Consider the following 21,635-nt stretch of genomic DNA (forward strand, 5'->3'; position numbering starts at 1 on the left):
TTCCTAAACAGTGTGTAAGTGCCCTAACCGATGAGAGTAAAGTCACAACTCACCAGCATAGACCATAAGGCCCTTCACCTCAGGCCCCTGGTCTCAGCTAGTCTCAGCTCTCCCACCACTCCCTTCACATCCTCCCAACTCCCGTGTGCCAGCAGTACAGCAACCAAGCCTCCCTGCACCTGCTGTCTGCCTCTGTCTCCCTCCAGCCTTCACACATGCACCTTACACCCTTGCCTGGGATTGTCTTTCTTTCCCATCCGTTGGGCAAACTTGGGCCTACTGAGAAACTCAATATACAAAAGGACAGTGGCCAGACCTTATATAAAAATGGAACTCTGACCCACATCTGCAGCAATCAATTCAGGAAACCAACCCAATAAATCTACAGTAACCATCCTGGGAAGTCAGCCTGCTATTTCTAAGTCAGGCTTGTAGGAAGTCGGAGTACTCCTCTAGCAACCAGTCCAGGAAGTCAAACAATAACCCCTGTAACAATTGGCCCCAAATAGCCAGGACTGATTAATTAATTAATTGACTGATTAACTAATTAAACTGATTGCCTAATTAATAACTGATAGCTTCCCTAATTTTTGTCCTTTCTTTCCACCTAGGACCAACCAGAGAAAGCCAAATACATACCCCTAACCAATCACATAGGATGCCCAGCTTCTAGCTGGTCCGCTTATAGCTTCCCCCACCAGTAGCCTCCAATTAGGGCACACCGAGAGCCTTCCCTGTTTCCACTGTACAGCTTTCCCCCTCCTCTGCCTGTCTTTGAGTCTCTGCCAAAATACATAACCAGGTCTGCATAAACAGCCTTTGCTTATTCTCCTTTGGTTGGTCTTTGTCTGCCTCCATCTATCTCAATCACATCTTTTACAAAGCCTTCCGCTACCTCCCACATGGAATCATTCACTTCCTCCTGACCTCAGTGACCTAGCCTTCCTGACCCTTGTGCTGGAGCACTTGTCACTGTGAGTGGTATCAATGGACCATGGGCTTCATTCAGTTTTGCATCCCAGGCTTAACACGGTGGCTGACACCCAATGGACAACTGACTAATCAATCTAAATGGGTAGATGTAGGGGTGAGAGGGTAGATGGATGGCAGGATGGGGAGGTCAGGGAGATGATGGCAATGTGATGGGGCCTCCTAGGGCAGGAAGTGCTGTCTGGTGGGGGCATTGGGCCTCTGTTAAAGTGGAGTAGCCCAGCTTCACCGGCTCCCCCCACTCCTCTAGCCACCATTCCTGAGGCCCAACTCACATCTGTGGACATCATGGCATGGTTAAGCAGGGTCAGGTCCTTCACAAAAAGGACGTTGCTTGGTTTTTGCACCAAGGGCTGGAGCAGTACTGTAGCCCGGCCAATGAACCTGGGGAGATGAGGAATACATATAAGATCCTGAGCCAAGGGGAAAGGGTGTCTTCTGTCCCAGGCATGACTTTATTTATCTAGGGTTTTCTCTATTACAGGCTGTGTTGTCCACACAGAGGCTGAAGGAAGAATGCAGTGATATGAAGCATCCACCAGAGGACGCAGGGCTCTCGCGTCTCTGGTAATTGACTTTGGAGCTCTGAGCACTGGGTGCCCAGTTACTGGCTCTGCCCTGCCCAGCCCCTTCCCAGAAGCTCCCTCTCACACTCCTCCTGAATGGGAACAGTACCACGTAACAGCTGATTGGACCGGGGGTAGACACCTGATGGAAGCTTGGCCAATCAGATTCCCCATCCTAGGAATTTTGACTTGGGATGCCCTAGCTCCAGTCTCAGTGGGTGTTAGTCTCCACTGGGTACTAGAATGTGTCCATGATGGGAAGCCAGGGTTGGGTAGAGAGAAGCAGAGATTTGAGATCCTGTGGCTTCAGAAGAGACAGAACGGCCCCTGGCTTCCCAGGTTCCTGGTTCTAGTCTGCATACCCAGCCTCACCACCCTTCCGCAGATCCCCCACCATTTTTTCCCCCATTAATTAGCTGGAATGGGTATGATCCTTGCCACCTGAGTGAGCTATGGATAGAGACAGGAGATGCAGCATGTGCTGTGGCTTTTGATCAGAGTCAGCCTCCGGCCTCTCTCTGCCTCACCTTTCTTTCTTTATTGCGCCCATGTCCCGAAGGATGATTTGCAGACAAGAGTCATTTGGCAAGGAGCAGTCCCAGAGGTGCCAGATTAGCGTCTGTGGGAGGCACAGGGAGGTCAGCATCTTTCCTCCACCCTCCCCTTCCCACCCTTCTAGGAAAGGAGGAAAGATGCAGGGAATGCGCTGGCACATTGTTTGTCTTCAACTGAGGAACCTCTCTCAAGTCTGGTTTCTTTAACAGGATGGCATTAGCTACCTTTCACCAAAATGCTGAGCATCCTTCCTGGACTCCGCAGTGTGACTGCAATATCATGGGCATCTTAGTAGTTATGGAGTTTGGGGACCTGGGTTGGGGGTGGGGGATATGGATGGATGGAAGATGAGAGGGATCCTGCACAGGGAGCCTGGTCTCTGCTTCAGGTTTCTGGGAACATCAGGATGGCCAGGTTCGACAACATGGGCTATATCGTGGGTCCATCCCCGGAGTGGAGGGAAAGGGCCAAGAACAGCTCTGGGCAGATGTGGCTGCTGTGACCCTCAGACCTGCACAGCCATATCGGCTCAGGGGCTCCTCCCAGGCTGAGATGCCCTAGCCTTGGGGAAAGCTTGTGAGGCTCCCTATCCTCTCTCTAGAATTCGGAGCATGGCCAGGACCCAAATTCACTATTGGGGTTGTCACTGCTTCTTTTGGATTTTTCCTGATGTGTTTTACCTCATTCCATGTGGGGTTATTCCCTTCCACTTCACTAGTTCTCCTCTTGACATCTGCAAAGGTACCAAGAGGCTGTCATTGGTGGTAGGAAATATTTCAAACTCTAGGTTCAAGTGTGGTAGAGAGAGGTAGGACTCTAAGAAAACTTCAAATCTACATTGGGAGATGTGCCACGAAGTTGATTCTTAACTCTGGGCATTTCAAAATTTCTCACTTTTTGTAAGAGTAACATCATCCCATGTGACAGATAATGTGTTTGCTTCATTTTCTTCCATTGTACATAGTTCCTAGTCATCTTGCAGCCAGGTGGTGCCGCGTGACTCGTTCTGGCAAATGCAGTGTGGGAATGATTTTCATCACTGCCAAGATCGGCTCCTAAAATCTCCCAGGACATTCTTCCTCTCTCCACTCTTCACATCCACCCTCACGATCTATGGGCAGGGTGGTGCCAGGATGACTTTGCAGCTAAAAGCAGCAAGCAGCTGGTCCCTAAACCCTGCTTGGAGGAGCCACTCAGGATTGCTGCCCCATCAATGCAGGACTTGGTGTGAAAAAGACATAAACTTTTATTGTGTTAGGGCATTGAGATTTAAAGGTTTGTTTGTTACCAGAGCAAAGTCTAGTGGACCTTAAGTCATGCCAAAACATCTACAATGGGTTGAGAGTTCTTCATCCACTAAAATCCCCTTCCTCCAGAAATATCTTTAACAAAGAACAATCTATAGTGCTGCAAAGAACCTCTAAATTGCTAAATTACCTTGATATCCTTCCCAAGGAAAGAATGTGAAAGACGGGGAGAGAGAGTGTGTATGCAAGCATGCACTTGCTGGGTAGTGTGAAGGGGTGCAGGGTAGTGGATGGTATATGGGGGAAGAGGGGCTCGGAAAGGTGAAAAGGGAATGAAAAATATCAAACATTCAGTTATAAGAATTTGTAGGTAAATCTGTGGGAAAGCCCTGGGATTTAGGCATCTTTGTAGGAGGCATTTCTGGGAGGAGAAAGATAATGCCTTCGAGGTGGTAGGAAAGAAGGCTCCGAATCAGGCTATCCCCTGGCTCACAGCGAAGACACACTAAACGTCCACTACACCTCTCTAAACCTGTACCTGGGGACATCAACATGTATGGCCCTTGAGCCTGGAGTCCCAGATGTCCACTCTCTGAGGGGTGTTGTCACATTCAGTGAGCACGGTTTCACAACCCAGAAAAAACAAATTAAGGAACCTCATTCTTTACTCATGCCTGTTATAGAAACTACTGTGCCTTCTTTCTCTTGGCCCTAATTTTCTCACTCCCCACATGTGCTAGGAAACCTCATTTGCCTGCATCCACCTCTGCCTACTTTCCACCAACAGACTATTTCTCCTGGCCTTCTTCTTTTTTGCCCCCAGCTCTGTGTTACACAGACATACTTAATCTCCTTCACATTCTCCCCCAAATCCTTTCATCCCCCAACCTTCTTGGACACTTTTCCTTATCTATAAAAAATGGAGACAATAAAACTTGCCTCATGGGATCATTGTGAGGAGAAAAAATCATTATGTTTATGAAAAGGCTCTCATAGGATGGAATGGTCATTACTGGATGTTGTACAAAGAGCTGTACACATATTATCTTTTAAAATCCTCACATCGATCCTATGAAGCAGGTACTTTTTTTTTTTTTTAAGCCTCAGTTTGTGGCACAAGCCCTAGTTCACAGAAGCAGCTTGAGAAGTATTAATCTTCTCTTTTCCCTGTAGCCATTTCCCTGGAAAAAAAACGGGAGGCAGAGATGTCATAATAGGAGAAATAATAGCAATAAACATAAGTTTTGAAAGAACTGGATGGTGTCTACCTCACCTTTCTGTCACACAGGGCATCTTTATAGAGCAGGGCACCAATAAGTCTATTTTTTCACTGAATGCATGTTCCCTCTTGGGGCTCTCTCTCCATCGTGGCTCTCACCTTGGAAGTAGATGGACACGCAGGGTCTGGGTGGGGGGCTTAGGGGTGGGCTAATCTTGGCTGACTCCACGACAACCCGCAGCATGTCTTCCACCTCCTCCTCTCCTTCCCTCTGCAGCAAAGCCTCCTTCTTGGAGCACCTTGGTCCAACGTTCTCCCAGGGCTCATGGGGGTGAAGAGAGCCCCAGGTCTGTTGCTTAGCAGTAGAAGTGATGTCACAAAGGTGAGTGGTTCTTGGTTCTGGAGAGGAATGGAGGGGAACGACAGGAAGAAGAAGTCACAGGAGTATGGAGCCAGTGGCTTGAGGTGACTGGGCCTGTAGAAACAAAATAATTTGGCCACTTTGCGTTTCCTCTTTCTTTTCTCTTTCTGTCTTATTCTCACCGTCCTGATTTCAAGATCAGGTATACAGTTAATGTTTCCTCTTTACATAAGCAAGTTATCTGGAGTGAATCATTGCCAGAGTCACACAATTTAGATGAGAAAATAAGAGAAGCGAGGTGATGTGAGAAAAGGAATAGGGAAATCAAAGACTGTTTCAATAAAGATTCAGGAGAATCCCTTCCTAATGTATAAGCAGATATGTAGGCCTCCTTTTTTCTAAAGGAAACCTAAGTCCAGAAATGGGTCTGTCTTTAAAAAAGGGAAAAAATCAGCTTTTTCATTAATGACCTCTTATGTCACTTTCTTATGTAAAGTGAAAGAAAAATCTCAACGTCAGTACAGTTTTGCTATGGCATCTTGACTACTCTTGAGGCCTCTTGTCATGACGATGGAGCTGGATCATTTGCTCTCATCTCTTCCACACTAAGATTTCTTCTGCTTAAGGTCTGAACATTGTATAAATTGCATCTTATCCAAAAGTGCAAAGATTAATGGATATTTTAAAAACATATATAAGCCAATGAAACAATTTAACAGTAACCTCACTATGCCTCCTAAAAGATGCATGGCTTTCAAAAAGCTACATGTGGGGAAAAAGCTATATGTGGGATCTTGGTGCTACAACTGGTTTCCACTGCAGCAGATTTAAAAAGAAAAAGTTCTTCCTGACAGTTTTTCTTGAAATCTGAACACAACACAAAGCTTTTTGCGTTGTTCATGATTTTCCAAACCAAACATCATTGACATGAAAGGCAAACCCTGAAAAGGAAAAGGCTGATAGGTTTGACCCCATAAAATTTAAATTCCTATGCAGAAAAACATACCTTAAACGACAAATATCAAAGTAGGTACATACATACCTATGTGCAACATAGGTATTGTTTGAAATGTTAGTAGCCTTTTTAGCATGAGCTTTTTTAAAATGTATGCTTTTTTTAAAGACTTTTTTTAAGTAATCTCTACACCCAATGTGGGGCTTGAACTCACAACCCCAAGATCAAGAGTTGTATGCTCCACCTGACTGAGTCAGCCAGGTGCTCCTAATGTGAGTTTTTATAATTCAATAAGAAAAAGACGAATATTCCCAAGGAAGATGGGGGAAAGTTTATAACATATGATTGCCCAAATGGACCAAAAAAAAAAAAAAAAAAAAAAGATGTAGCAAAAATCAGTTTCTGTTCATCAAAGAAACTAAATGAGATACCATTTATCACTTTGCCAAGTTGGATTCCAAAGCACCTGCCCCCCACCAAGAAAAGATGTAAAAAATTTTGAGCCCATCAAGAACAACCAAAGAAATGCAAGAAATCATTTATCATCTCCCAAATTAGCAAAGAATGAAAAAAACGGTAAGACTGATGTGCTGAGGAAGGAACAGGGCAGAGAGAAGATAAAAATCCCTACATGGCACTAATGGGAGAATAAATAGAAAAACAGCAGAAATCTGGCCCAAGATAAGTACCAGGGAGAGAGAATAAAGGGTGGGAGAGATGGAGCAAGAAGTGCTCTTTTTGGTCATTTCTACTAATATTAACCTCTATGTTTCTAAATAGCAACCCTTGAATTTTTCAATTTGACATGTTGTCTATTAAGTCAACTCTTACCCTATCTGTCATTTCTTCTGGCCTCCCAGCGTCTCTCTCCCAAAACTTCCTGATTCATCACTTTCAGACATTTCTACTGCTGTTTATCATGCACAGGAGTTTAGGTTTCTCTCACTCTGCCTTTTCTGCATTCTGTTCTCCCAATATAATGATACCTCATCTGGGGACTAAATCTATATTCACTATTTTCTTTACTATGATGATGTATATTTTTTCACTGCGTATCAAGTAATATACAGTTGACCTTTGAACAACACATTTGAACTGTATGGGTCCCCTTGTTTTTTTGTTTTTTAATTTTAGAGAGATAGAGACAGTATGAGTGGGGGAGGAAACAGAGGAAGGGGGAGAGAGAGAGAAAGAGACAGGGAAAATCCCAAGCAGGCTCCACGCTTAGCCCAGAGCCCGACCTGGGGCTTGATCCCACAACTTTGGAATCATGACCTGAGCAGAAGTCAAGAGTCAGTTGCCCAGGCCACCCAGGCATCCCTGTGTGGGTCCACTAGTGAGTGGATTTTTTTCAATAAATACAGTACAGTACTGTAGATGTATTTTCTCTTCCTTATAATATTCTTAGTAACATTCTCTTCTTTCTGGCTTACTTTATTATTAGAATATAGTACATAACACATATAACATATAAAATATGTGTTAATTGACCATTTATATCATTGGTAAGGCTTCCGGTCAACAGTAAGCTATTAGTAGTTAAGTTTGGGGGGAGTCAAAAGTTATACATCGATTTTCGACTGTGCAAGGCAGGGTAGTTGGCATCCCTAATCCCGGCATTGTTCAAGGGTCAACTGCACTCTCATTCCATATCCTTTCTTATATAACTTTGTATTTTACTGTAAGTTAGGAGTTGCTTTGTTTTTTCATTTGCTTGCTCATCTTGAAAGTCTGACCAAGTCTTCCAACATCCTTCAGTAGCTCTGTGATACTCCTTCCCCCCCCCCCCCAAGTAATCTCTACACCCTATGTGGGGCTCGAACTTATGGCCCTGAGATCAAGAGTTGCATACTCTTCTGACTGAGCCAGCCAGGTGCCCCTGTGATACTCCTTTTAATACAATTTCCCCCAGATTCAAATCCATCAGTTTTTTTTTTTTTTTTTTTTTTTTTTTTTTTACCAGTTTTACTGTTTTTCCTGGGGATATCCCTCCTGGCCTTCTGTCCAGCATACACTGGTTGCTCCCCAGCCCTGTAGCACAGCTACCATCCCAGCACTTCCCCTCACCATCATCTTTAGAATTCCCTGTGTCTGCTTCCTGTGTTGGATCCTGTTTCCCAGATCCCATGTCTTCTTCATTCTTAAGTTACTCTCTCATCCTAGTGGGACACACTTTTCCATAGCTTTTTGAATTTTTTGAGTGTCTGCTGGTCTGTACATGTCTTTACTCTGCCCATGCACTAGATTGATAGCCTGGCTGAATGTGTCAGTCAGGATGGGTTATGTTATAGTGAGATAACAAACAACTCCAAAATCTCAGTGGTTTAAAATAATAAAGTTTTGGGGGCTCCTGGGTGACTCAGTCAGTTAAGCATACGACTCTTGATTTTGGCTCAGTTCATGATCTCATGGTTCACAGGATTGAGCCCCATGTCAGGCTTAGTGCTGACAGTGCAAAGCCTGCTTGGGATTCTCTCTCTCCCCCTCTCTCTGTCCCTCCCCTGCTCATGCACATGCACTCTTTCTCTCTCTCTCAAAATAAATATTTTTAAAAAATAAAATTTTTTTATAGCAGATTTACTGATATATAATTCACATACCACAAATCCAGGCTTTTAAACTGTAACATTCAGGTTTTTAATATATTCACAATGTTGTGGGACTATCACTACTAATTCCAGAATATTCCATCACCCTAAAGAGAAATCTCATATCCATTAGCAGTCACTCCCCATTTTCCCCTTCCCCTAACCTCTGGAAACATGTATCCACTTTTTTTGTCTATGGATTTGCCTGTTCTGGACGTTTCACATAAATGGAATTGTACAATATGTGGCCTTTTTTGACTGGCTTCTTTAACTGAGTGTAATGTTTTCAGGGTTCATCCATGTTGTGACATGTATCAGTACTTCACTCCTTTTTATGGCTTAATAAATCCACTGTATAGATATACCACATTTTATATATCCATTCACCAGTTTATGACATTTAGGTTGTTAACACTTTTTAGCTATTATAAATAATGCTGCTCTGAACACTTGTATTCTTGTTTTTATGTGTACATATGTTTTCAATTCTCTTGAGTATACCTGTAAGAATGGAATTACTGTTATGTTTAACTTTCTGAGGAACTGTCAGACTGTTTTCCAAAGTGGCTGCATTATTTTGCAATCCAGCCAGTAATGTATGAGGATTTAAATTTCTCCACATACTTGCCAACACTTTTTATCATTTTTTAAAAAAGGAGTCTTGGGGCACCTGGGTGGCTTAGTCGGTTAAGCATCCAACTTCGGCTCAGGTCATGATCTCATGGTTCTTGGGTTCGAGCCCCACGTGGGCTCTGTGCTGACAGTGCAGAGCCTGGAGCCTGCTTCAGATTCTATGTCTCCCTCTCGCTCTGCCCCTCCTCAGTTTATGCTTTGTCTCTCTCTCTCAAAAATGAATAAATGTTAAAAAAAATTGTAATAATAATAAAAAAAGTAATCTCTCTGTCCAACACGGGGCTTGAATTCACAACCTTAAGATCAGGACTCTCACAATCTACCGACTGAGTCAGCCAGGTACTCCTTACCATGTTTTTGTTGTCACTGTTGACTTTTTAGCCATCCTAGTGGATATGAAGTAGTAAAGATTTATTTTTCAACTCGAACCATGTCTCTTGCCTTGATGTCATGCTATCTGTCAACCAATACATAGACTAATGAGTCAACACAGAAACCACACCCTATGTCCTGGGCTATGTTCTCTGCTGAAGGTTATAAAGAAGGTTAATGCCCGTGACTTTGAGGATCTACTCTTTATTTACCAAATACAGGAAAGTTAACACAAGGCAGTCTATGGTCAGTACCAAAATTCTTACTGGGACAACTAGGGCCCTGCAGGTTCTGGCTTACGTCTCTCTCCAACTTTGTCTCTTTTCACCTGTTTCCTAGTTGTACTGTTCTCACCTTTTTTTTTTTTTTCCCCCTTTAATGTTATCAAGTTTCTTTCTGCCTCAGAGCCTTTTCCCCCCTGTTCTTCTTTCTCCTGGAGATCTTCTCTCCCAACACATACCACATTATCTCATTCTCTTGGTTTCAGCTTCATTGTTACCTTCACAAGGACAACTTTCCCATCACCCAAGCCAAGGCTGGCTCACTGTTCTATATGCTCATCACCTTGCTCTTTATCTAATCACAGTAGGCATGGTGGGGAGTGGAGCTGTGAGGGATTAAATGCCTAGCTTCTGGAACCAGACTGTCTGGGTTCCAGTTCTGCCTTTGATACTTACTAGCTGTGTAACATCAGGCAAAATACTTTACCTCCTTGGATACAACTATAATAGAACCTAGCATATAAAGCCATTGAGAGGGTTAAAAGAAAAAAGTCATTTAAGTCACCTGGAACTTGTTTGGTATTCTTTAAATGCTAGCCCTTATTTTCACAGTTATAAATTTAACAATTTTTTTATGTAGATTAAAAAGAAGCATGCCTCATCAGTGCTGTATCCTCAGCACCTAGCACAGTACCTATCACATAGTAGGAATTTAATAAATATTTGTGAGTGAATGAATGAATGAATGAAGGCCAACTGTATCCTACAGGATATCAGAGGAAGGAAAGGCATTTTAGGGAGGAGATGGCCAACCCTAATCAATTGGTAGTGACATTCTGGAGTCCTGTGTGGAGAAATGATTTTGAAGTTGCATGTGGGTTCACAGTGGGCTGTATTTGATTAAACATGTCTGCCAAGGCACTGGAAACAAAACAAAACAAAACAAAACCCCTGCAAAGTAAGCACTAAGGTTTTGACATCTCTGCTATAGAGAATACTCACTATCCTGTTGGAAACAGTCTGGAATTGTGAAATGAGCACAGTTTGCCTCCTTTGTCTCAACTGCTTCCCCACTCCCTGACCTTCCATCTTTCCCCTGGGCACTCTGGGCTCTGTGTTGCATTCATTGTAAAGGCCCTCTGCTGCATTGTGTTTCTTTATTTGGGCTGCTCTCTGCACCTATTTCCATCAGCTTTACCTCAGCTGTCTCACTCCTGCTCTGATAGGCAACGAAAATGAGTTGAACCAATCCACTAAAGACCCTAAGATGACTGGACTTGACTCTTGATTGTGTTTTCCATTCCATTTAACCTGCAGTTAAATCTAGACTGGGGGTGGGGTGTGTGTGTGTGTGTGTGGTATAGGGCTGGGTAACCATGCCGTGGTGGAGAGCAGGGGAGCGGGCGGCCAAGGAGGCCTAGTGAAGTGGACCAGAGTGAGGGCATATGCACACTCCATGCCTGCCACACTGGAAAGTGAGTCCAGTGCTGCCACAGCCTCCAATTTTCCAAGAGAACCCAGAAATCTGGATTTTTACATGAAACCTCCCTAGTTTCAAATGTTTGCAATCCAGCCTTCCGTGACTTCCCCTTCATGATACCACCTCAATCCTTTCGTCAGAAATCTTTCTTTTTGTAGAACACTCTGGGGGTCCCTCATGGTAATTACCATCGTGAGATCTACTTGTGTTCCTGCCAGGTACCAGGAATTCCCCATTTCATTCTCTCAGCCGCCTAGTGAAGTATTTGCACATTTAGAGATGGTGCGGGAGGGTGGAGGGACGCTGAGCTCTTGCTGGGGTCATAAAGCCAAAGAGTTAAGTGTTGGCGCTGAGATTCCAACCCCTCAAGTCTGGTCTCTACCTTTTATGGCACTGCCTCCTTAAACTCCTCAGCCGCAGGGCCGTGGTGTCGTCGCCTCGGGACTCAGTACTGACTCTGCCTGCGAGACTCGCGGGCCTCCTGCCTTTTCTCTTCCCGCCTTTTGGTCGCAGCGTTTCCCTCTCCGGGTTTTCTCGCTCACCGCCCTTCTCAGGCGAGAATCCTCTTCCGCGCTTTGCGGAGAGCCGGGCGTGGAGGCGGTAACGCGCACGCGCGCAGGGATCCGGCCCGGGCCGAGCGCGCGGCCCGGCGATTGCGGGTGAGGGAAGGGCCGGCGCCGGCGGGATGGCCGGTCCGGGGGTGGGGGGAGGGGGTCTCGGGGCGGGGCGGGCGGGGACCTCGGCGAAGGCTTCGGGACTCCCTGGGCCTGCGGCGACCGGAGGCCAGAGCCCGGGGCGGGGCCGCTGTGGTCGGACGGGCGCGTTGGGCCGGGGGAGGACTTGGGCCGCCTTGACGCGGGCGCCCAGCCGGGCCGGGGCCCGTGACGCGGGCGGGAGGCGGGTGCGAGGCGGCTCCTCCTCGTCGCGAACTCTCGGTGACCTTGGCCAAGTCACTTCATTCCCCCCTCCCGAGCCGGCGCCTTCGTCTGTAAAGTGCGAATTATAAGCCCTGCCTACTAGATGGGGCGTTTTAAGGTTCGGTGGCGAGACCTCGGCGGAGTACGTGGAGTACCGGGCGGTTTGCCGGGGACTGCCCACCCTGGGGCGGGGGAGAGGGGCCTTCCTGGGACAGCGTTTTGTTGCAGCCTTTGGGCAGGAGTTCTCCTTTGGAGATTTTAGAGACTCCAGAGAATTACGAAACAGTTGCAAAACTTTTAACGTACAAAGAAACTTGAAGGGCTTCCTTGAGGCCCACGTTGCCCTGCTGTTAGGAGGGTGCTCACGCCCTGGCCGTGGAGACGCGAGGGTGCTCACGCCCTGGCCGTGGAGACGCTCCGAGAAGATTTAGAAAATCGTGTGGAGCAGCCGAGCGAGCGACACCCTTAGCTTTGGAAGAATTGTTTGTGATTTCTGTTGTTTGCCAAAACCCTGTATGGGATTTATGGTGCTGGCCAAGCAAGTTTAGTATGTGTCCATGTGAGGCCTTTGTGAGCAGTGGATTTAGTCAGCTTTACAGTAAACGGATTTTGTAGAGATTGAGTATGGAGGGTCCTAATGGTGCCAAAAGCCTTTTTGATTGGTGGTGTGGGATCTCAGGAGCCCTTCCTATGGTGGGCAAAGGTCTGCGGTGTAATGGACACTCTATGAACGATAGGTCACAAAAGAAGCGTATTAGATATTCTAGGTTGGAAGACGTTTATAGAGTCTTTGAATTGACTTAAACTGAAACTTCTCACTGCAGGTGACTAGTATGCAGATACCCATTCTCTGACTTGCTGGCCCTCTACTGACATGGCCCACCGGGGTGGGGAGAGGGACTTCCAGACTTCAGCGCGGCGCATGGGCACCTCGCTGCTCTTCCAGCTTTCAGTGCATGAGCGGGAGCTGGACCTGGTTTTTCTGGATCATAGCTATGCCAAGCCATGGAGTGCCCACCCAGATGCCAGTAGTGCTCGCCCCACCCGCATGCTCTTTGTGACTCCCCGGAGGCAACACGAAAGTAACATGTGAGTTTGGGCTTCTCTCCTAAGGGCTGCTGTTGCCCTAATTGGGCAGTAATCAGATGGTGGAGATTAGAGAGAATTTTATTGTGGGAGCTTGTATCGGGGGCCTTGGATACTTACTTCAGGCATCTCTGTTAAGCAGTGTGGGGATATCAGGCCTATATGTAGACCTTTGCATTCAAGACATCTAACAAATTAGGAAAGCAAACAACATCTACATAATATGGTATATGATATAGGTATCTATAATAGGACTTATATGGAAAGAGTGAAGAAATAGACTGAAGAGTTATTACCACTCAGGATTAGACTCATTCCCTTTAGTCTGGTGTTCTGGCTTGTTCCAACACTGGCAGCAATAACCTTTTTATGGTGATGTGATTTCCTTTTGCTGGCTTCACCCAGCAAAGTTTAGGAGCATATTCCAAGACCTTGCTTTCTCTCTTAGCTTGTCACCACCCATGGGTGCTAGGTCTGATTATGTTTTCAACTGGACGACATTATAGGGTAAGGACTTTTTTCATAAACTTACTGTGTAATATTCATACAGTTACAGTTGGCCTAAATAAACCTGTTTAGCAGTTCTTTTGAGCTTTAAGGTATGGTATTTGAATTCTATTTCCAAATTGGTTGATATATTCTATTTTGATGATCAAATCATGGCCTTAATAATTTTATCAACTTTTGTGGGGGAAGAGACTTTTTTTCTTTGTTTTACTCTGATTCAATGTCTAATCTTTACTACAGGTTTTAGGTTTGTTGGTGAATAGAGAGCTTGGATTTTGCTTCTTTATATCTCTCATTGAGCCTTAATGAGCTAGAGGTACCATGATGTGTGTGTTTTAAACAGTGTAGAATAGTGGTTTTATTTCATTTCCCAGTGAAGGCAGCATTTTGTTAGCTCTTTTAGTTGTACAGGGCGGGGGATTTGTGACTTTTAGGGATAATCCAGCATAATCTTGCCTCTGGCCTAGGGCATAACTGAAGAGCTCTTTTAAAGCTTGTTAACGTTGAAACTCCTATGTTCAGATCTCAGGATATTTTCTTTAAGTGACATTCTGTGGACTTGCTCATTTCAGTGCTTAGAAAATTATTTCCTCTTATAAGCCATCTCCACATACAGGTCCTGAAAGTGGGAATTTAGCATGTTTTAGGGACTCTTTTTAAGTCCTTGTGCCTAGAATATGGTTATAGTGAGGGTGTTCGTGGGAGCTAAGGGAGAAGTAGGCACAGACTACCTCGTGTAAGAATTTGATGAGTGATAAGAAGTCACTGAAGGATTTTAAGCTAGAGATTGGATTTATATTTTCAAAAGATCGCTTTGAATTTTTATTGAATAGATACAGTTCAGAAGTGGAAATAGAGAAGGCTTGCTAGGAGACTATTGTAGTAGTGGGGGCCAGAGATTGTGACAGGTTGGATAGGGGCAGGAATAGTACAGATGGAGAAAAAGGATGGCCTTGAGATATATTTCATAGGTAGAGCCAACAGGACCTGCTGTGGTGAGTTGGAAAGATGGGCCAGGACTGAAGGGAAAGGTGAAATTAGGATGACTCAGATTTTTGGCTTAAGTAGCTGGGTGGTGCTATGAGTTGGGGACTGGGGGCTTAGAGGATAGGTTTGGAATTGTGAAATCCAGAGTTCCTTTTTAGACATACAAGTCTAAGTGCCTTGCCCAGTGTCTGGTCCAGAGAAGATAATCAGCTCTTTCACCCACCACCCAATCTAGCTGCACATTATTTCACTTCGTTTCATAATGATATAGTTATTCCAGCTATTGGGAATGGGTGTCATTAAGATCATTGGGGTCAGAAAGTTGAAGTGATGTTTGGTAGACAGCCAATAGACAATTTTTATTGGTATAGTATTTTGGGTGACTAAGTTGGTACAGCGAAGAGCCCTTATGGCACTAGGATTTCATTAACATTTTAAAATATGAAAGACCCATCACATGTCCATTTCTATTTGTTTCTGTTCTAGGCTTCTTACACAATGAGTTAAATAACTAAGGTGTCTACATTCCAGGAGATCTGTCTTAGACAATCATAGACTTTTACAGCCTATAATTAACTACGGGTTGACTTGCTAACGAAAGGGAAAGTATGTAAGAATAATTTAAAACTCTAGACTAGCACTGTCCAACAGAACTCTCAGCAATGAAAAAATGCTCTGTATCTGTGCTATCTAACATAGTAGCAGCTAGCCACATCTGTCTGTTGAACACTTGAAATGTGGCTAGTGCAACTGAGGCACTGAATTTTTAATTCTGTTTAATTTTTATGTAAACAGTTGAATGTGGCTTATAGCTACTGTATTGGAGAGCACATCTAGGTGGTCAGGTTTGCTTGTAGAATATATTTGTCTTTTAAAAACTACAGGTGTTTGTTATTTTTTGTATGGACTCACTTAAAAATGACTTTGTGTTCCCCCAGCACATAACAGCATGTCAGAGGGCAGAGATCTAGACAAGTGTGGGAAAGATGACTTTGGATCATAATTTTCTTGTGGGTATAATATGCTTATACATACTTTAAAACTGATTATATTAAAGAGTCATTTTTTGGCAACCAGATGATCGTTAAAACACCTGTGTTGTGTGAAGTACGTGTGGCCTGGTCCTATTTCCTCACCTGTTTACAGTGAATCAGACGTCCCAATAGATGTGGAGACAGTCACATCAACCCCTGTGCCGCTCTACGACAATCAGAAGGCACGCAGTGTGATGAACGAGTGTGAACGGCATGTCATCTTCGCCAGGACCGATGCAGATGCTCCTCCTCCACCAGAGGACTGGGAGGAGCATGTCAACAGGTAGGCCGCTGCTCGGGAGGACTGGTCACTACAGGGTTAATAGTCATCACCTTGTAAATATTTTGTATCATCATCTTCATTGAAACACGTCTGTTAGGAGCTTATTTCATTTGCAGCCACACAAGTCAGAATGTTTTCTTTTTTGTTGTTTATTTTAGAGAGAGAGCACATGTGCGCGAGAGCACACACAAGTGGGGGACGGGCATAAAGAGAGGGGAACAGAGGATCTGAAGAGGGCAAATCAGAATGTTTTCTTAACTCTCTGTGTTATAACTCTCAGCTCAGGATGCAGTGAGGTGCTTGAGGAGGGCTTGCGTCTTACCCATCTTTGCATCCCTGACACCTAGGACACTGCCTGGCACATAGTAGGCATATAATAAATGTTTATTGAATAAGTAAATGAATCAAATATGATAGGTATGACTAGTTCTGTATTTTACATAGTACAGGTTTTATATGATATGGGACTACAAACAAACCATTAAATAAGAGTACATTTGTAAGATACTGTACTTATATGGTCTATAACTAGAGTAATGAAAATGTTTTGGAGTCGCTTGAAAAGCTAACAGATGTTTGATTTGCATGGCTTTTAAAAATAGTTTTGCAATCTGGTTTTGAGGGAACACTTCAGCCCATTTTCATGAGTTTGTTAGCTGATTTTATTCCCATGCTTCCCACTGACCCAGGGGACTCCACTCTTCTCCAGTTCATTTGTCATTGTTTCTTTAGCATACTTTGTTTTACATTTTTTTAATGTTTTATTATTTATTTTTGAGAAAGAGACAGAGTGTGAATGTGGGAGGGTCAGAGAGAGAGGGAGACACAGAATCTGAAGCAGGCTCCAGGCTCTGAGCTATCAGCACAGAGCCTGACACAGGGCTCGAACTCACAAGCTGTGAGATCATGACCTGAGCTAAAATTGGATGCTTAGTGGACTGAGCCACCCAGGTGCCCCTAGCATACTTTTTTTTTTTAAGTTTATTTATTTATTTATTAGAGAAGGTGCAAGTCACGGAGGGTCAGAGAGAGAGGGAAAGAGAGAATCCCAAACAGGTTCCACACTGTCAGTGCAGAGCCCAATGGGTTTGAACCCACGAACTGTAAGATCATGACCTGAGCTGAAGTTGGATGCTTAACTGACTGAGCCACTCAGGCGCCCCTCCTGAACAAATGCTAAACAAATAGCATTTGTTTATTTTTTACTTACTGCATGATAGCGTTATGAAGATAAAATTTATGTACCATACAAATTACCTATTTAATGTGTACAAACAGTGGTTTTTACTTTATGCACCACCACAATTTGGTGAACATTTTTGTCATCCACAAAAGAAACTATACCCATTAACAGTCACTTCCATTTCTTCCCAACCCCTTCAAGCCCTGACAACCTCCAGTCTACTTTCTGTCTCTCTAAATTTGCCTACTCTGGGTGTTTCATATAAATGGAACCATACAGTATGTGGCCTTTTGTGTCTGTCACTTAGCATAATATTTTCAAGATTCATTCATGTTGTAGCACCAGTTAATACTTCATTCCCTTTTATTGCTGGAATTCCATTGTGTGGATATACCACATTTTGTTTATCCATTCGTCACTGATGGATATTTGGGTTGCTAACATTTTTTGACTATTTTGAATAATGTTGCTATGAACATTCATGTACTTATTTTTTTGTGGACATATGTTTTCAGTTCTCTTGCATATATACCTAGGAGTGGAATTGCTGGGTCATATATGGTAACTCTTTTTAACTTTTGAGGAATTTCAGATCATTTTCTTTTAAAAAATTGTTTTTAATCCTCAAATCAGTTTTCTAGGTGTGCAGGATGGTTTAGTGTTGATCTGGCTATTTCATGGACACGAGACACAAAAAAAACTTCCGTGCTGTTCTGCCATCTTGGCTCCTCTTTTTAAAAAATTTTTAAAAATGTTTATTTTTGAGACACACACACACACACACACACACACACACACACACACAGAATGCGAGCGGGGGAGGGACAGAGAGAGGGAGACACAGAATCCGAAGCAGGCTCCAGGCTCTGAGCTGTCAGCACAGAGCCTGACGCGGGGCTCAAACTCACAGACTGCAAGATCATGACCTGAGCTGAAGTCGGACGCTCAACCGACTGAGCCACCCAGGCACCCCTCCTCAGACCATTTTCTAAAGGGGCTACACCATATTACATTCCCACCAGCAGTGTGTGAGAGTTCCAGTTTTTTCACATGTTGGCCAGTACTAGTACTGTCTGCCTTTTTTGTTTTTATTATTATTCTAGTGGATGTGAAGTGACATCTCATTGTGTTTTTAATTTGCATTTCCCTGATGGCTCTATCTCTATTTATCTACTATGTGTAAGGGAATGTTAAAATCTTTACATCAATAGTTGATAGGTAGTAAACTTGCCATAATGATGGAGATCTCTTGTTTTATAGTAAAGAGGAAGAGGTAGTTAGATAGGAAGAAGGGTACAAAGGTTTGAGGCAATTGGCATGATTTACGAATCTGGTCAGAAACAGGGAATGAGATTGAACAGGTATACTTGTGTAAGCAAAGTAGTAGCTATTGTAAGAGGAGCCGTTCTGCACCTGGGTGAAGAGGTTGTGAAAAAGTTGTTTGGGGTCTTGAATTGGAATTAATGTTGTGCCTTAAGAAGGAGAAATGCTCTCCAGAGCTTTACCTAAACAGGGACACTTCTGCTGTAATTGAAGATCAATGACTGGAATATTAACCAGAGTCAGTGAATTCAGCAAAATGGCTTATCACCATTGTTACAGTTAATAGTAATTAAAAAAATAGTGACAATGGTAGTAACAAAAAAGAACTACCATTTGCTGAGTGCTTCCTAGGTGCCAGGCATTGTGCCAAGCGCTTCATATGCATTACTTCTTTTAATCCTCACAATAATGCTCTGAGATATATCCCTTCTCCATCTCTCTTTTATAAGATGAAGAAACTGAGCTCAGGGAGTTTAAGAAACCTTAGTTTAGGAAGTGGTGGAGCAGAGATTTATTCAAAGCAAGCCATCTGACTCCAGAGTTCAGTGTTTTTGGCTGTGTACCCTTTCTTTAAGGGCACATCTGTCAAAGAGACACCAGTTAGTGGTGGCTGAACAGGGTGGCCTCACACCATCCTTTTGTGGTGTTACTGGCTGCCTTGTCCTCAGTTTGCAATTTCTGAAACTGCATGGGAAAAATGCATGAAGTTTTTTTTATCTATTCACCATGGTCGTGATCAAGAAGTTTTGGGGGACTCTTCAAACTTAACCAAAGTCATTAGAGACTTAATGCATGTGAATATCAGTTTCTTAATTTATAAGAAGAGAAATAACTTGCAAGGCAGATGAGATACGGGGGTGGCCTGGCCAGAGCATCGATTCTCAGTTGGAGTCTGGGAAGCTGTTCTGTTCCAGAAATGGGTGGTGAGTGGACATTTTGCTCTGGAAGCACCCTCCTTCAACAAGGCAGCTAGCACCCATCTTTCCTCAAAGCAAGATGGGCCCACAAAGTAGGCCAGGGTACATCTTCACCTGCCCAGTCCTGCAGAGAAACATTGACCGAGTCTTATCTTTGGCTTGTCTTTCTCCATGTGGATCTCCATCCTTCTGTTATGACATTGCCACAGATTGAAATGATTAATTAGCGCTCAGTTTATCTCAGATTATTTGTTTTTTAGTGTCTGATGAGATTTTGGAGGCGTCTTCTCATTAGCAACAGGCTTACAAACCATCTCTTCAGGTAGGTCACTTTTGCACATAGCTAATTTCATTATTTGATGATACTTACTGGCTTCAATTTCAGAGGTCACCATTTTATGACCTTGTACCTCCCCACCCTCACCCCTGAATTCTGGATGTGTAGCCTGTGTAGAGCTTGCAGTTAGTTCCCTCTGCTCTGATTATAATCATCTTGTTTCCATTCTTTCCCTTGACTTGATTGTTAAATTGCTGCTTCTTTTCTTCCTGTATAAAATCATGTAAAATTACCATTTCCCACATCAAGAACTCATGGGCTATAGGACAGCACTCTAGAAATCAGTTTTTCCTCAGAGCTTATTGATCTATCAGTAGAGTCAGAAAATTAATTTTTATTGTTAGTGCCCCTTTTCCCCCTTTTGAATTATTTTGGTAGAAACTACCTTTAGATAGCTTTCTCTGTATAGATAATTAGGGCCACCTCCCACCCCCAACTAACTCTTTCTCTAGTAATGCCTGATATTTTGTGAAACAGTTTAAATATCCCTCTCTGCCTGATTTAATTGTCTAGATCAGGGGTTGGCATACTGTGGCCCTTGTACCAAATTTGACCTATTGCCTGTTTTTCTATGGCCCATGAGCTAAGAATGTTTTTTCCATTTTTAAGTGGTTGAAAAAAAGTCAAAAGACACGTGAAATTCAGATTTCTGTGTCCATAAATATAGTTCCATTGGAACACAGTCATGCACGGTATTTAGTTATTGTTCATAGCTGCTTTTGCACTATACCCACAGAGTTGCAAAGTGGTGACCCAGACCAAATGGCCCACAAACTCTGAAATAACAAAGTCCGTTATAACAAAGTTTGCTAACCTCTGGTTAGATCGTGTTCTTATATCTGCATGTCAAAGTCATGTGACGTGGAGAACCTTTGAAAATGGTTTACATTTGCTGGTATAGCAATGTTGTCCTGAGGAAGTTGGACTGGCTTTTTTTTTTTTTTTCTCCCAGATGTTTTGTCAAATGCCAAGTTTAATTAGATGCACAGCTTTTGGAAGACATTTAACAAAATACTTCTGACACATGATATTTCTCAGCATTGCTCAAATGAATTTTAGGACATTTCCAACATTTCAGTAAAAGAATCTAGTGTCCTCAAGCAGGTTGTCTTATCTTAGAATTCAGAACTTCTGAATTCACCCAAAGGAAAATTGTTCCCCGTTTAAAATTTGCTCTAATTATATTTCTCAATATTGTGTGTATCTATCTGTGTATTAACCTTAATTGGATGTTTGATATTTTGAGTCTAAGGTCCTTGAGTTGTTTTTCCCTCTCCCACTCCCTCCCTCTTCCTTTTTGCCTTTCTCCTAGTGTCTAAACAAAGAATTTTTATAATCTGAAAAAAATAAGTGTGGCCTATTCAGTCTCTCTGATGTTCTTTGTCTCTCCTCGTTTGACTTTTGGTTAAAAAGAAAATCCTTTAGACATTTTAATATTGAGTTAGTCTCCTTTAAAACAGAGAATAGATTGCCTTTGAAAGTATCTGGCTTTTCTGGGACCAATGTGACTTTGGCTGCTTTGGATAAGATGAGCCAGAGGTCAGACATCATTCAGGTTCTATCAAAGCTTGGGGAACATGAGATTATCTGATCTCATCTAAGAAATGAAGAAAAGGCACTTTTGCACTCATGAAAATTGAATTGGTTTAGGTGGGGGGAGCACATTGACTCACCGCAGTTCCCATCAGCTATTTGACTGTTTAGACTTGTATTTAAAATTCTGTCTCCTGTTTTTAAAATTTTCCTTAATTATATCTTTTGCATGCTCTTTATCTTAATCTTGGGTTAGATCATTTTTTTTTTTCCTGCCCACTTAATTTTCCAGCCTCCCACGAAGCTAACAAAATATAGAGAACACGTTTCAGTTCTTGGAA

At 43.3% G+C, this 21,635-nt stretch overlaps 2 protein-coding genes across 19 annotated transcripts in view; one reads left to right on the top strand and one right to left on the bottom strand.

Annotated features, from left to right (window-relative positions):
* FER1L5 (fer-1 like family member 5) overlaps positions 1-5,041 on the bottom strand; it is a 52,859-nt gene extending 47,818 nt beyond the window's left edge. For 9 of the 10 annotated variants that reach the window (XM_042932099.1, XM_042932096.1, XM_042932097.1 and 6 more), the window contains exons 1-4: positions 4,737-5,041; positions 2,792-2,844; positions 2,084-2,175; positions 1,266-1,374 (exon numbers count right to left, since the gene is read on the bottom strand). In XM_042932099.1, coding sequence (XP_042788033.1) covers positions 1,266-1,374; positions 2,084-2,175; positions 2,792-2,844; positions 4,737-4,821 — 339 coding nt within the window. In that variant the 5' untranslated portion in view covers positions 4,822-5,041. The remainder of the gene's footprint in view (positions 1-1,265; positions 1,375-2,083; positions 2,176-2,791; positions 2,845-4,736) is intronic. The other variant, XM_042932095.1, reaches the window with a different exon arrangement.
* The window catches only part of KANSL3 (KAT8 regulatory NSL complex subunit 3), a 49,558-nt gene continuing 32,947 nt past the window's right edge, over positions 5,025-21,635 (top strand). The window contains exons 1-3 of one of the 9 annotated variants that reach the window (XM_042932107.1): positions 5,025-5,042; positions 12,929-13,193; positions 15,831-16,001. In XM_042932107.1, coding sequence (XP_042788041.1) covers positions 12,979-13,193; positions 15,831-16,001 — 386 coding nt within the window. In that variant the 5' untranslated portion in view covers positions 5,025-5,042; positions 12,929-12,978. Of the gene's footprint in view, positions 5,043-11,770; positions 11,847-11,955; positions 12,247-12,928; positions 13,194-15,622; positions 15,695-15,761; positions 16,002-19,684; positions 19,747-21,635 lie in introns of those variants that run through there. The other 8 variants (XM_042932105.1, XM_042932112.1, XM_042932106.1 and 5 more) reach the window with 8 other exon arrangements.

This window comes from Panthera leo, chromosome A3 (assembly GCF_018350215.1).
Source record: "Panthera leo isolate Ple1 chromosome A3, P.leo_Ple1_pat1.1, whole genome shotgun sequence".
NCBI classification, from domain to species: domain Eukaryota; kingdom Metazoa; phylum Chordata; class Mammalia; order Carnivora; family Felidae; genus Panthera; species Panthera leo.